Below are 14,115 nucleotides of genomic sequence, written 5' to 3' on the forward strand. Positions count from 1 at the left end.
CAGTTCGTTTTAACTTTTTTCATGAGCTGAGTTGGAAGTCTGCTCGCTGTTTTAACGAGCCAGCTCGCGAGCTGCTCACGAACTCAAACGAGCCGAGGTCTATCAGCCCACGACCATGAATCTAGAAAATGATGATGCTGGCCTAGAAGTGTACACCTATTCTATTGATATGTAATTCTTATTTTCTGCTGTTTCATATGAATTTTGATTTTATAATTGTTGTGGTACTTAAATGTTGATTTATGGATTGTTTTCTAGGGAGAAGATGATGATGTTGACATTGAATTTGTAGACTTTTCTAAGCCTGTGGTGGCAAGCAACTAGTAAGTATGCTGGAACTGCATGGATCATGGATGGCCGCTATGTTGCATGGTTGATACTTTTGATGAACCTGATATGTATTAATCATGTATGGTTGCATAATGGTGGACGTCACCTTCTGGAATTATTGTGGCATGAACATTATAAACATATGTGTCCTATTTTTTTTAGTAGCTCGCGAGCTAAACGAATCAGCTCGAGCTCGCTAACGAGCCGAGCTGAGCTGCCTCTCTAGCTCATAATATTAATGAGTCGAGTCGAGCCGAGCTAGCTCGTTAGCCTAACGAGCCAGCTCGAGCTGGACCGAGCCGAACCGAGCTGGCTCGATATCCAGCCCTATCACCACCTATGGCAAGAAAGACCGTGCCTATGGTGCCATGGCCCAACACGCACACCGCCCCGCATGCCGTGCAAGTCAATCTCTATGGGTGTCGTCACTAGCATGAGGGGGCGTGAGATGTATGCCATGCCGTGACCTGTTGCGCTTGTTGCCAAGGGCGGACAGGCGGACAGGACTTGAAGCATCGTGGGTGGAGGCAGTGCCCATGGCTCATAGTGTGCAGGGAGGTGAAGGATGTAACTCCTCCTTCATTTGAGGGGGGTGGGGGAAGAGGAATGTTTTGGTGCCCACAAAAAGATAGGTTATTGGGGACGGATGGAGTAAGAAAATAGCACCATCTCCACCAATATGACGGTTATACGAAGACAAGGAATGTTATTTGGAGATAGCTAAAAATGCTCTTAGAAAAAGCATTAAATAAAGAAAAGCTTGGGGTCGGCTCTAAGCTTGATACCCAACATCTCAGATTAAAAATAATTACATTGAGAGATACGACCAATAAGCCCGCCAGTGGACAACTTCAATTGTGCTTGGACCTGGCAGTCGCCCTAGCGTCTTTCTTTTTAGCATATCATAGTACAAGAACGTGACGCAACACAACTAACGAATTTCGCATGCCACTGAGGGGCCGGATCGGCAAAAATGCCACATAAGATATTTTCGAAATTGACGTATGGGATTGGGATTAGTGTATGAGAATGGTACACACTCCTTGAGCTCCGAGTGGTGTGCGAGCACCTTTGCTTCCTTTCTTTTCCTCGACCATTCTTCTGTCTTCACACTAGTCACTACTCACTACCAGGGGCAGATGCCTTCAAACTATCTCCATTCCTGCCTAAACCTGCATTATAAATTATAGTTCATTTAAAAAAAACAACGTGAGTTCATTTCAAAAATGCATACACCAGTTCGATCAGTAGCCACGGCCGGGGAGGCGGGGGGGCCAAACATGAACGAATCAGAAACGTGTGCTGGGAGAAGGGGCGACGTGGGCAAACGGAGATGGTTGGCCGGGTACGTGTGTGCGCCGGGACGCTGGCCAGACACGTCGCCGCCGCGGGGCCCAGGCGACCCAGCTGCCGTGTCTTCTTTTTTCCTGTAGTTCGCCGTCGCGGCACGGAATTTCTGCGTCGCCGCAACACAACGGCCGGATGCAGACATGCAGGGACAGAGAGAGAGCTGTTGGGCCTTCCACAGTGTGGAAGTGGTGATGCCCACCAAAATTTAGGTCTCACCTGAAAAAAAAAACTGGCATCACTCAAGAACGCTGCAGCGTGCATTTTGATTCCTGGTGCCTAATTTCCGGAGAAAAAAATACTTGTTTAATGAATGGGCACAGCTGCTTCAACATTCATCGTTCCAGAATCTTTCATTTCAGGCATCGGTGCTGGCACGGGCTCAAAGTGTGTAGTAGTGCCGAGAAAATTTTCAGCCTGTTCGGTTGGCTGATTCATATCGTTGCTGGTTCGTGAAGAAATAATGCTGACTGATTTGTGGGAGAGAAAAATACTGTTCTGGCTGAAAATTTACAATCGTTTACGACAAGCCACAACCAAACGAACATGTTGTTTAGCATCACTCTAGGAGCACACTGCAGAAGGCCTTAGAGGAGAGCAGGAGCTGTCAGATCGTGCGAATATGCCGACGACTCACGACTTGGGTGGGCCACGGTGGTCGTCCGTAGCGTAGTGTCAAGCTTTGGGTACCCTCGGCGACGCCACACGCCCGCACCGGCGGCTCAACGTGATTGATTGGGTGCATGCGTGTCTCGACCAACCTGGCGCTGGGAGCCTGGGATGCAACAAAGTCCGGTCGGACGGTTGCCTAGTGCTGGAGACGACTAGAACTTGGCCCAAGCCGGCCTCCTGGTTGGCCGTTCGCATGCGCGGCAGAGTTCAGTTACCGGTCTCCTTGGCGTGAGCACGCCGTCGCCCATCCCGCACCCCTGGACCGCACAAGAAGACCAGGACAGTAAGGTTTCCATGGTTCTGCCCAACACGGCCAGCTGGCCAGGCTCGAGCACGGCTCCCATGGTACAACCTCTCGCGTTTGTTTCCCTGAACCAAAATGAGCCGAGCCAAATAGAGATTGTGTTTGTTTGGCTGCACAGATGCATATAGGAAATTCTGGTAATGTTACCACCTCACCCTTCAAGCTCGAACACGATGGGCGCGTGGCCCTCGAGCCGCAGCTCGCGCGCGGTAGTTAGCCCCGTGGCGACGCAGAGCGAGCGCGACGGCCGCGGCGCGGCGAACGACCCCCACGTTGTGCCTACTCCGGGGGCTCCCTCGTGGGCCTACTCCGCCAGCTGGGCCGCCCGATGGGGGAGCGCCCCATCGCCGCCGTGGCGTGACAGGCGTTGCTCGGGCTCGCGGCGTTCCATGCGCTCCGCGTCGGCGCTCCCAAGTGCAGCCCGTGGACACGAAGCATGGCGAGGGCGACGGCCAAGGCGAGGGCCGCGATGGCGAGGGCGACGGCCATGGCGAGCGCTCTCATCCTCCTTGCTTGCATGCCAGAGGCGCGGTGGAGGCGGCGGTGCCGTAGCGGTCGTGGTGCGCGAGGTGTCCAGAAGGGGCCGTGGCTGAAAAAAAGGAGGTAGCCCCATCTCACGCGTCAGCGCTCAAGCCAGCCAGGGTGAGCCAGGCCCGTGGGTGCTTTAACGCTCGTGCTGGCCTGGCCCTGTGAAGGTGTCCAGGTAATCAAACAAACGTGTTGCATGGGTTGGGCATGGGCTAGGTAAACAAACAGCCCCTAAAATTCTCCAAGATATAAGGTGTTTGCGTCCTTTTTACCATTGGAATGCCAGACATGCAAATAAGGATTATTACGCAATTCCAATGCTAGCGATCACATTGACTCGGTGGCCTTTTGGGCACCGATAATAATATAGCCATGCTAACATCCACGTTAGAAGTAGACATGCAAATAGGCTTGTAATTTTTTTTAGCACTTTTTTTTTTTTTTTTTTTTTGCTGTTGTAGGCTTACCTCGCCGCCAAAAAGAAAGACAGGAATTGGGAGTTGCTCTGCTCTTAAAAAGCCCAGCCCAATCTACAGCCCAGTATCGCGCTCCCTAATAAAAACTAGGGGGCAATCTCAAACGTGCGCCCCCATCCCGCCGTCCACGCTCCCATCACACATCATCCCCTGTCCCCTTCTCCGTCCTCCCGCCCGCGCCTTCACCGATTCAGGCCGGCGTCTGCGAGGCGGCTAAACCCTAGCTAACCCCCGCGCGCCCCCCCCCCCCCCCCCCCCCCCCCCTCGGAAACAGCCGCCGCCGGCGACAGCAGGTAGGAGCTGCGGCAGGATGAGGAAGAAGGTGGACGAGCGCATCCGCACGCTGATCGAGAACGGCGTGCGGCAGCGGCAGCGCTCCATGTTCGTCATCGTCGGCGACAAGTCGCGCGACCAGATCGTCAACCTCAACTACATGCTCACCAAGTCCCGCGTCAAGTCGCGCCCCTCCGTCCTCTGGTGCTACCGCGACAAGCTCGAGATCAGCAGGTGATGGTGATGCACTTGCGACTGGCCGCGTCTTCCTCCACCGCACGCTTGCTTTACTTAGGGCATGTTTGGATACAAGGCCTAATTGCTAGCTAGGTAAAAATTAGCCAAAATAGTTCTAGTGCATCCAAACAGGAGAGCTAATAGGTGGGCTACTTTTTTAGCCAAGTCATCAACTAGTTATTAGCCAACTAGCTAGCCAACCATAGCTAATTTGGGCTAATTTTAAGCCCCAACTAGTAATTAGCCATGTGTATCCAAACAGACCCTTAACTTGCTGCTCGGTTGGTGGATGAATTGGCTGAGACGACACGGCTTGCATTGTGCAGTGCTGTATTTACTTACTTCCCTACTTGTCCTCCATTTCATCCTGTACCGTAGCCACAAGAAGAAGCGCGGCAAGCAGATCAAGAAGCTCATGCAGCGGGGTCTCCTGGACCCTGAGAAGGCCGACCCGTTCTCCCTCTTCATGGAGACCTCGGACATTACATACTGCCTCTACAGAGACTCTGAGCGGGTCCTTGGTAACACGTTCGGCATGTGCATACTACAGGTTCTGCCTGAAGCTTCTCTTCTATTACATTTGGTTGAGGCTGCCATCCTCGGCTTCCTTGTTGCTGAATTTTCTTTGTTGATGATGCTTCAGGACTTTGAGGCGCTGACGCCTAACCTTCTTGCACGGACCATTGAGACAGTTGAGGGTGGTGGTTTGATAATCCTGCTGCTCCGCTCGCTGTCCTCGCTCACGAGCCTCTATACAATGGTCATGGTGAGTTTCGTTTATCCTCTCTGCATTTCACTTCTCTTTCACCCATACACACTCAATTAAGTAAGGAACTCGATAGCTTCGATAGTTTTTTTTTGGGTACCACATGTTGTCTATTAAGAATGAAGAATCTCTATACCACCTGCCCCATGCCCCATTCGTGCTGAATTAGATTTTTGAGTTTGGTTCTTTCTGTGCCAACAGGATGTCCATGAAAGGTTTCGAACAGAGTCTCATACTCAAGCGGCCGCAAGGTTCAATGAGAGGTTCTTGCTGTCTATAGCATCATGCAAAGCATGTGTTGTGATGGACGATGAGCTTAACATTTTGCCGATATCATCTCACATGAAATTCATACAACCAGTTACAAACAATGAGGTATGGGTGCTTAATTCCATTTTCTTTATTGTTATGTTAAGCATTCCTTTTTTTTCCTAATAGGATTTCTTCTCTTTTATCCTATGATGAATGGCTTTGCTGAGTTTTCCATGTTCTGGTGAATCCCTTGGATATTTTGTTTCTGTAATTCATATCATTTGATTCCTCTGCAATGTGCATATTTTATCATGTGCCTAGGATTCTGAGGGATTGTCGAAACGAGAGAGGGAGTTGAAAGACCTCAAGGATCAATTTCGTGAAGACTTTCCTGTTGGTCCTTTAATTGGAAAGTGCTGCACACTGGATCAGGTGCAGTTCGATGCTAATTCCATCAATATTTTCACAAAAAAAGATTTTTGTGCCATATGTTGAAACTTAAAGTCACTTGCAGGGTAAAGCTGTCATCAACTTTCTTGACTCTATTTTGGATAAGTCCCTGAGGAGTACGGTTGCTTTGCTTGCTGCTCGTGGACGTGGTAAATCAGCAGCCCTTGGTCTTGCCATTGCTGGAGCCGTAACAGCTGGGTAAAGCTCAATCCAATGGAAGTCAATATTTAGTCGAATGTGCTAATATTCTTAGTGCTAATTGTTTGATTTCTTAGGTATTCAAATATATTTGTCACCGCTCCAAGTCCAGAAAACTTAAAAACTCTGTTTGACTTTGTGTGCAAGGGAATAAATGCATTGGAGTACAAGGTGCTTTTCTGCTATTTGGTTTTGTTGTTAAAGTGTAGCTGTGTTCTTTACATGTGCTTTTAAATTTTTAATGCATCTTCTTTCCTCTTTCAGGAGCATTTGCATTATGATGTGGTGAAGAGTGCCGATCCAGAACTGAAGAAAGCAACAATTCAAATAAATGTCTATAAGCAACATCGTCAGACAATCCAGGTAATTACTCGGTTGCTTGCCAAGCCTACCATTTGTGTTTGATAGTCCTATCCGAAGCACCCACAATGATGCTCCATCCTGAAGCTCACGTCGCAGATATGTTGGAAACCGACTTCAGCTCATGCGTTCTAAAGACTCTTAGCCTTCCCTGTGAAATTTTGGGGCTGGTTCTCATTTTTGAGGGCTTAAATTTTATTACTTAGTCTCAAGTTTCCTCGGGAAGGGCAAACAGTAATTACTTCTCAAGATGTTGTAAAATAATAACTTGTTTAGATGCTGTTTAAGCAAGTGCAATGCACATTTGTAACTAATGTGATGATGATCATTATGGACCATAGTTGTGGTGTTTCTGTTATTATTAATTGTTAGAGAGAGGCAGAAGGCAGTTCAAGATTAAGCCAATGCGGTTGATCGGATGGTTAGGTGTGAACATACACTGGGATTGTTAATAGGAAGCAAATCGATTCAATTTTAATTACTCAAGATATATATTTTATGGTTACCTGCTGCTTGGTTGAGACTTGAGATTATGGTTTACTATGCTATCTGCTTTTTTCGTTTGGCAATCAATAACGTAAAAATGCTTGTATCGTCTTATTATCTTTGCATCTCATATGAATGCGGAGTCTACACTTATAGTGCTAACTTGAACAATTGATCACTAATTCGTTATGAATCTAGAAATATGTATCCTATCATTGAATAATGTAAATGGCGAAAGAATAGATTTACGTAAATCAAAATACTGGTAACACGGTGGTTGGACACCGAGTAGTAGGAACAGCCAGCCGGGGTTCAAATCCTGGCTTTCAAAAAAAAAAATCCCCTTGCTGTGCCGCCCCTAAAAAATAGTGGCAGGGCGCCGGCCTATGGTAACGGTACAGTCCTACCTGGGGGTAGTGGCAATGGTCGCTAGCCCAGGTTACGGTGCGGCCCTATAGGGTGAGGCCAGGGTTCGAGGGTTTTCTCGGCCGGTTTGGCTGAGGTTTCTTAGTGCAAAACCGTCAGGGCAGTCTTTCCCCCACCGTTCGAGGTTTTTTTTTATTGTGCAATGTAGATTATATTTTATTTCATCCCAATGGAAAAATGCATCGTCCTTGCAAAGCTTATATTTCTCCATCTACATTGAATATATGTACTTATGAAGAAAACTGCTTTGCAACTACTCACCTTGCTTTATATGAGTTTACCTGGCTCTTAGAGTTGCTAATGTCTGCAGTATCTGAGACCACATGATCATGGAAAGCTTTCTCAAGTTGAACTCCTTGTTATTGATGAAGCTGCTGCTATTCCATTGCCCATTGTTAAGTCCATGCTTGGTCCATACCTTGTTTTCCTCTCTTCCACTGTCAATGGGTATGTTTTCAGTTACTTTATATGGTATCATAATTCAGTCATGGATGTAATCGACCATGATGATTTTGTGTTGTAGGTACGAAGGTACAGGTCGATCATTGTCTCTGAAGCTTCTCCAGCAACTAGAATCCCAAAGCCAGCCATCTGCTCAATCTAATGGATCTAATTCCAGTAAGAGTCGTTTAAGTTTTCAATTTCAGTGTACTACTTTTTGGAAGAAATCTCCATGTTTCTTGTTTTGCATTTATAGTCTACTTTGTTTTGTCATGTAGGTAGGCTCTTTAAGAAAATTGAATTGAACGAATCTATTAGATATGCCTCTGGTGACCCTATTGAGACCTGGCTTAATGACTTACTTTGTTTGGACCTTGCAAACTCCATTCCAAATATCAGCAGGTGAGCATCATCCGAATACCTACTTTTTTGCTGTCCAAATTTGCAGTATTTCAAACAAAGAATTATGGTTTCTTCTTAGGCTACCTCACCCAAAAGAATGTGATCTGTATTATGTCAACCGGGACACACTTTTCTCATATCACAAGGAGAGTGAGATATTTTTACAGGTATCAGCAACATTCCTTTTTTGCATGCTCCGTTCATATATTTGGAAAATTAGGCTGCTAAATTTAAAACAATTATATAAATTTAAGGAGAATGTATTTCATCTTCCTAAATGGATACTGGTCTCATTAATATTTTCAGCGGATGATGGCACTTTATGTTGCTTCCCACTACAAAAATTCGCCTAATGACTTGCAATTAATGGCGGATGCACCAGCACATCATTTGTTTGTATTGCTTGGTATATGGACTGACCCTCTTGCCATTATAGATGTTCAATATGATACTATAATTGTGCAGTACTTACTTGTGTTTCCATGTTTGATAGGCCCTGTTGATGAGTCCAAAAACCAGCTCCCTGATATCCTGTGTGTAATCCAGGTTCTGATAACTTTCTTGAATTCATTCCTTTGGATGTTATTTTGAAATTTGCTCCTGGTTCTTCTCGTTGTTGTCTTATAGAGAATCAGCACTGGTTGCATCGATTCATTGCCACCGCACAGACATGGTATAAAAAGTTACTCTAGGGCAATCACTCCACAAGTAGTCCCCACAACAAGATTAAGCAAGTAAAGAAAATTGTGCAACATGTCTTCAAGTAGCCCTATGGACAAGCCTTGGCAGCCAAAATATAATATTCAATGCGCTTGCACCGACTCAAACAAGAGCTGGTTCTTCTCTCGCCTTTTCATGCATCGTATACTCCAGTAATTTTATTCGGTATGGTTCGCTTCCACGTCAGCTCAAGGCTCGCTTTTCACTGCCACTGCAGAGGCCTTTAGGTTCTTAAATTGTACAGCACCGGGTCACATGAACCATTGCCACATATATGCATAATATTTCTCCTTACATAGACACCAAGTGCACCAGTACTTAGTTTTTTTATTAAAGTTATATGTCATTGACCTAACTGACTTTTGTTTGAGTTAATTCTTTTTGTATCAAAAACAAAAAGAAGGGCAGGCCTGGTGCAAGCGGTAGAGTCTTACCGCCTGTGACCGGAAGGTCCCGGGTTCGAGTCGCAGTCTCCTCGCATTGCACAGGCGAGGGTAAGGCTTGCCACCGACACCCTTCCCCAGACCCCGCACACTGCACTGGGTACGCCCTTTTTTTAATTCTTTTTGTATCACCATGTGAACTAGCATTCTTAGCTGTTGGCTTCAGTCTAAGATATTCTAATCAAGCACCAAAGCCACTAACAAGTTTCATATTGTCTGTGGCCTATTTTTAGGTTATTTCATACTATATGCGTCATGTAATACAGAAATATTACGTTTTGTATTTTCAGGTTTGTTTGGAAGGACAAATATCTCGAAAGTCAGCTATGAAAAGCCTAAGTGAGGGCCGTTCACCTTCCGGCGATCAAATACCATGGAAATTTTGTGAACAGTTCCAAGACAATGTATTTCCAAGTCTCTCAGGAGCTCGTATAGTGCGAATTGCTGTCCATCCTAGCGCCTTGAGGGTACATTCTTTTTACATTTATGTGACTTGGTTTACGTATGTTGACATCATCCTATATCATTCTATGTTCTTTGCCTAATGTAGCTTGGGTATGGTTCAGCTGCTGTGGACCTTCTAACAAGGTACTCTTCTTTACATTGCTTCCGTTTGTATCCTTATGGCATATAGTGATTACTGGTGGTTTGCTTCTGATTCTAAATTTTACTCTTCTTTACGCTGCTTTACTTTGCACCTGATATATAGGATTATTGGTGCTTCGCTTTTGATTCTAAAGCAAACACAACCCTTACAGTCTTAACCATCGCTGTGATATTAAACCCCCCTGATTTCCTGTATTAAATGTTTTCCAACCATAGTGGCACTTGTTCACCCATGCGCAACTTTTGTACAGAAGTATTTCTTGGAAATATATTCATAATTTATCTTTTATCCGTCACATGTCTGAAAAGGACTGTATAACTGAACTACCTAATTCAGCTATAGCTGTTTTTATTTTATTTGACCATGACCTTTTTTTTAAAAAAAATTGAAGGTACTATGAAGGGCAAATGATAAAATTTGATGACGATGAGGAGGAAACAGAAGAGCCTGAAGTGAACATTACTGAAGCTGCAGAGAAGGTTTGAATGGAAATCTGTTTGTACTCAATATTACGCTCAAAGAAAATAGCTGGAACTAAGCTTACAAAGGAACTTGGATATATTTCCCATACCTTCTATTACTATTGCTAATTTATTTTTAACTTTTGCAAACCGTACGGCACTAACTAGGGAAAATTATATTGTTATATCCACTACTATTACAGCTTAAATATTTGGTAGAAAAATAACACATGTTTTCATTTGTTTTCTACTGTATAATATGGAGTATACGATTGTTTACCAGGTGGTCCAGGCGTATAGCTATCAATACAGCCTTTTCTATTTAGGATATATTTGGTTGTATCCATACTATAATTCAGTCGCATTCCTTTACTTTGTCCATTTTTATGCAAGTTTCATCCTCAATTTTGAGTTAAACAATGCACTTGTTGAATGATCTCAATTATATGTTGATTTTTTTGTATTTTGCCTCATGAAAGTTATGAATAGTGAATTTGTTATATGCGCTTCCTTTGGATATTTAGCATTACATATGCCCTTCTGTTTGATTGTATCACCAACTATAACATTACTATTATTCTTCTGCTGGCAAATAAAGGCGTAAAAAGGATTTAACATATAATAAATATGTTATCACTTACATTGGCACAGTTCTTTTCCTTACTGGTATAACAACTTTTAACTTGGTATATGTTGTTTCAGGCTTCACTGCTAGAAGAGAACATAAAACCTAGAGCAAATCTTCCACCACTCCTTGTTCATCTTCGTGATCGTCGTCGTGAGAAGCTCCATTATCTTGGTGTATCATTTGGACTAACGCAAGAGCTTTTCCGCTTTTGGCGGAAGCACAACTTCTATCCGTTCTATGTTGGCCAGATTCCAGTAATGATATCTAACCAGACTTGCCATAACAGATTGACAGAACTTAGTGTTTCAGTTTCACCTTCTGTTGTGCTTATTGCTATATCTTTTTTTTCCCCAGAGTGCTGTTACTGGTGAGCATACTTGTATGGTGTTGAGGCCCTTAAATAGTGATGACATTGAAGTTAATGAGTCAAACAAATGTGGATTTTTGGATCCGTTTTATCAAGGTACTAATTTTTCACGTTTTGCTCGATCTCATTTACATTTCTAGCTGAAGCTGCTTAGTGTGCTTTACCTCAAGTTCAGTAAAAAAAAAGGGTTTTAATCTTCCTAATCTTAGATGCACAGATGGTGTTTTGTTTTTCTTATTACGTCATTCTTTTGCGTAAAAGGCTTATTTTTTGTGCTCTAGCTAAATTTGAAAGCTATGTTCAGATTTCAGACAAAGATTCAGGCGGCTTTTGGGAACTTCTTTCCGGCATCTCAATTTTAAGCTTGCAATGAGGTATGAACATTCAAATTACGTTAGCGCAGTAAATTTTCTGCATTCTAATTTTTTGTTTTGTATGTTTTCTAGTGTCTTGGCTTCGAAGATTGATTACTCAAACCATGAGCCTTCAGAATACGATAATAATAGCACCTCAAAGTTATTGGGAGACATGTTATCACCACATGACATGAAACGGCTAGAAGCATATTCAAACAATTTAGTCGATTATCATCTGGTAAGAAACACAATTATCCAATCCAGAAGATAAGGTGTATGTAGTTTTGATGCATTTGCAGAGTATATTTTTCTGCTGTGCTGTGAGAATAATTGTCTTTTGCATCTAAATCATTACTCCAAATTTCAATGCGTTTGGTATTCCAGATTCTGGACCTTGTACCCATCCTTGCACACCAGTATTTTTCGGAGAGGCTTCCAGTGTCATTGCATGGTGCCCAAGCAGCTGTTTTGTTCTGTATGGGTCTGCAGGACAAAGACATAGGCACTGTAAAGGTAAGCTCATGTTTAATCTAAAGCAAGTCCAAAGTACTTGGCATTCTCATCAAGATTTCTCACAGCTGTTCACTAATTTATTTAATCACAGGAAGAACTCGGGATAGAAAGGGAACAGGTTCTATCAAACTTCATCAAGACAATGAAGAAGTTGTATGGTTATCTTCATAACATTGCAGGAAAAGAAATTGAAGCAACCCTACCTCGACTGAAAGAGGTAAGAAAATATATTTAGTTTCTTTCTGTAAATTTCAATTCATAAAACATTGCATGCTAGCTAGTGCATTACTGTAGTCACATGAAATTTGTATGACCATACTCTGGAACACCTTTTTATTCTTTTGTTTTTTTCACAAGCGTCGTGCTTTGACTTGCTCATACTATGTTGCTATACCCAGATTGAAATGCCCCCTCTTAGCAAATCAATGGATGAGGACCTTGCAGAAGCAGCCAAGGAAGTTGAGGTGAGAATTCAAACTGCCATCAATAAATACTTATAATTCTGAGCTTGGTACTAAGTAACAAGGACAATCAAAGAATTCCATGTACCTTGAGGGATCCTAATTAGATGCAAATACTTAGTTGTTACAATAATAGGTAAGAGATAGATTCTTTTCTTTCTTTCTTTCTTTCTTCAAGACCTGGAAACAGCCTCTTGCAGAAATGCAGGGAAAGGCTGCGTACAAAAGACCCAAGTGGTCGGACCCTTCCCCTGACCCTGCGCAAGCGGGAGCTATGTGCACTGGGGCTGCCCTTTCTTTCTTCAAGAACCCAGTGAAGAGCCAGTTCGATCGTCTTGTGCACAAAATCGAATTCTAGCTTCAGTATACCTACAATTGTGTATATGATTTTGATCTACTCCATCTCATATAAAGAGGCAATCGTATCAGCTAGGTTTTTTGGCTGGTCTATACATTGATTTCATGAAGCCAAGCATGAAGGTTTTACCCCTTATTGACACTTCTGTCAACGCCGTATGGGCAAAATCTCAGGAACAGAGAAGAGCCGCAAATGAAGCTGCTGTGGACCCAAAGATTCTGCAAAAGTATGCAATTGGTGACGACAATGAGATCGAGAAGGCCCTGCAGAACACCAAGGTGTCTGCAAGCGGCATCATCAGTGTGAAGTCCAACAAAACAAAGGCAGACAAGAAAGAGAAGCACAAGGAATCAGGCAAATCGAAAAGGGTAGGAGCAGACGGTGGCAGATCCGAGTCGAAAAAGAAAAGGTCTTAAGCTATCCCTTGAATTTGTATCTGTCACACATTTGACTTCCTGTGTCTTGGAGCTCTGGTCCAGCGACATCGTCAGAAATCGCGAGGATGCTTTTTATATTATATCTGATCAAAGGAAAGGAGACACCCAGCAGAGGTTGGTTGAACGACGTGGCTAGTTGTGGGTTTGCACTTCTGACGAAGTTCCAATGACCGGTCGCTGTCCACAAATTTTGATGTAACATTTCTTCAATAGAATATACTAGTTTTTGCTGTAATCATGCAGTTCATTTTTGTTGGAGAAAAGAAGCAACTTACTACTTCCTAGTTTAACCAACTGCTGATGTTCCTAACGTGTGCCTGGGACCTATGGTGAGGTTTGAGGAAGAAGAGTGGCGTTTGTGTGTGTGTTGCCATCGTATGTCGCTGTCGTTGGTAAGCAGCAACAACGATGCAACACCGAAGACTTGAGGGTGCTGTTTGGTTGGGGAAACTGTAACGTGATTTGATTACGATGGTAACCGACCCCTTTACTACCTGTTTGTTTCAGCCCTTCCGATGATTTGTTAACGTTACCACCGTATTCTATTTACGTTTGCGTTTGCATTACCATTTCTGATCCAAACACCTTGTAAATTCGATCCATAATTCGTGATACTAGAGCAACATGTCGATCGAGCGGCCGCTTGACTTGATGGCACACAGGCTGCAATGTTTGTGTCTGTCAACACGCACCATCGTTTCCCTTTTGCATCAATAACTGCAGACCCTAAAGGCCTCAAATCAAAACCACTGCACCAACAGTTCCTGGCCGTTTTGATGGGTGATAGCCGAGATTTTTTTTTTATTTCTAACCCCT

General features: G+C 43.8%; 1 protein-coding gene across 2 annotated transcripts; it reads left to right on the forward strand.

The window, feature by feature from the left end:
- The first annotated feature begins 3,249 nt into the window (after positions 1 to 3,249).
- On the forward strand, positions 3,250 to 13,576 carry LOC136534953 (RNA cytidine acetyltransferase 1-like). Of its 2 annotated transcripts, none has more exons than XM_066527306.1 (25): positions 3,250 to 3,356; positions 4,546 to 4,717; positions 4,811 to 4,933; positions 5,135 to 5,308; positions 5,507 to 5,617; positions 5,700 to 5,833; positions 5,911 to 6,004; positions 6,098 to 6,196; positions 7,416 to 7,552; positions 7,629 to 7,723; positions 7,825 to 7,948; positions 8,028 to 8,115; positions 8,255 to 8,354; positions 8,442 to 8,494; positions 9,402 to 9,578; positions 9,662 to 9,699; positions 10,110 to 10,197; positions 10,882 to 11,061; positions 11,162 to 11,270; positions 11,479 to 11,548; positions 11,621 to 11,768; positions 11,915 to 12,043; positions 12,135 to 12,260; positions 12,442 to 12,507; positions 13,036 to 13,576. In XM_066527306.1, exons 2-25 carry the CDS (start codon positions 4,583 to 4,585, stop codon positions 13,276 to 13,278), a joined length of 2,841 nt encoding a protein of 946 aa, XP_066383403.1. In that variant the 5' UTR covers positions 3,250 to 3,356; positions 4,546 to 4,582; the 3' UTR covers positions 13,279 to 13,576. The 2 variants fall into 2 exon arrangements, with proteins under 2 accessions (XP_066383403.1, XP_066383402.1); XM_066527305.1 differs by lacking the exon at positions 3,250 to 3,356 and adding an exon at positions 3,910 to 4,164.
- Positions 13,577 to 14,115: the final 539 nt, after the last annotated feature.

Source organism: Miscanthus floridulus, unplaced genomic scaffold (assembly GCF_019320115.1).
Source record: "Miscanthus floridulus cultivar M001 unplaced genomic scaffold, ASM1932011v1 os_2424_1_2, whole genome shotgun sequence".
NCBI lineage: Eukaryota > Viridiplantae > Streptophyta > Magnoliopsida > Poales > Poaceae > Miscanthus > Miscanthus floridulus.

What these genes read in the sequence shown, in the direction of transcription:
- LOC136534953 (XM_066527305.1), top strand. Translation starts at nt 3,968, where the DNA reads ATGAGGAAGAAGGTGGACGAGCGCATCCGCACGCTGATCGAGAACGGC. An exon ending in ATATCCTGTGTGTAATCCAG is followed by an intron (nt 8,495 to 9,401) that starts GTTCTGATAACT and finishes TTGTATTTTCAG; the next exon opens with GTTTGTTTGGAAGGACAAAT. An exon ending in TCCATCCTAGCGCCTTGAGG is followed by an intron (nt 9,579 to 9,661) that starts GTACATTCTTTT and finishes TGCCTAATGTAG; the next exon opens with CTTGGGTATGGTTCAGCTGC.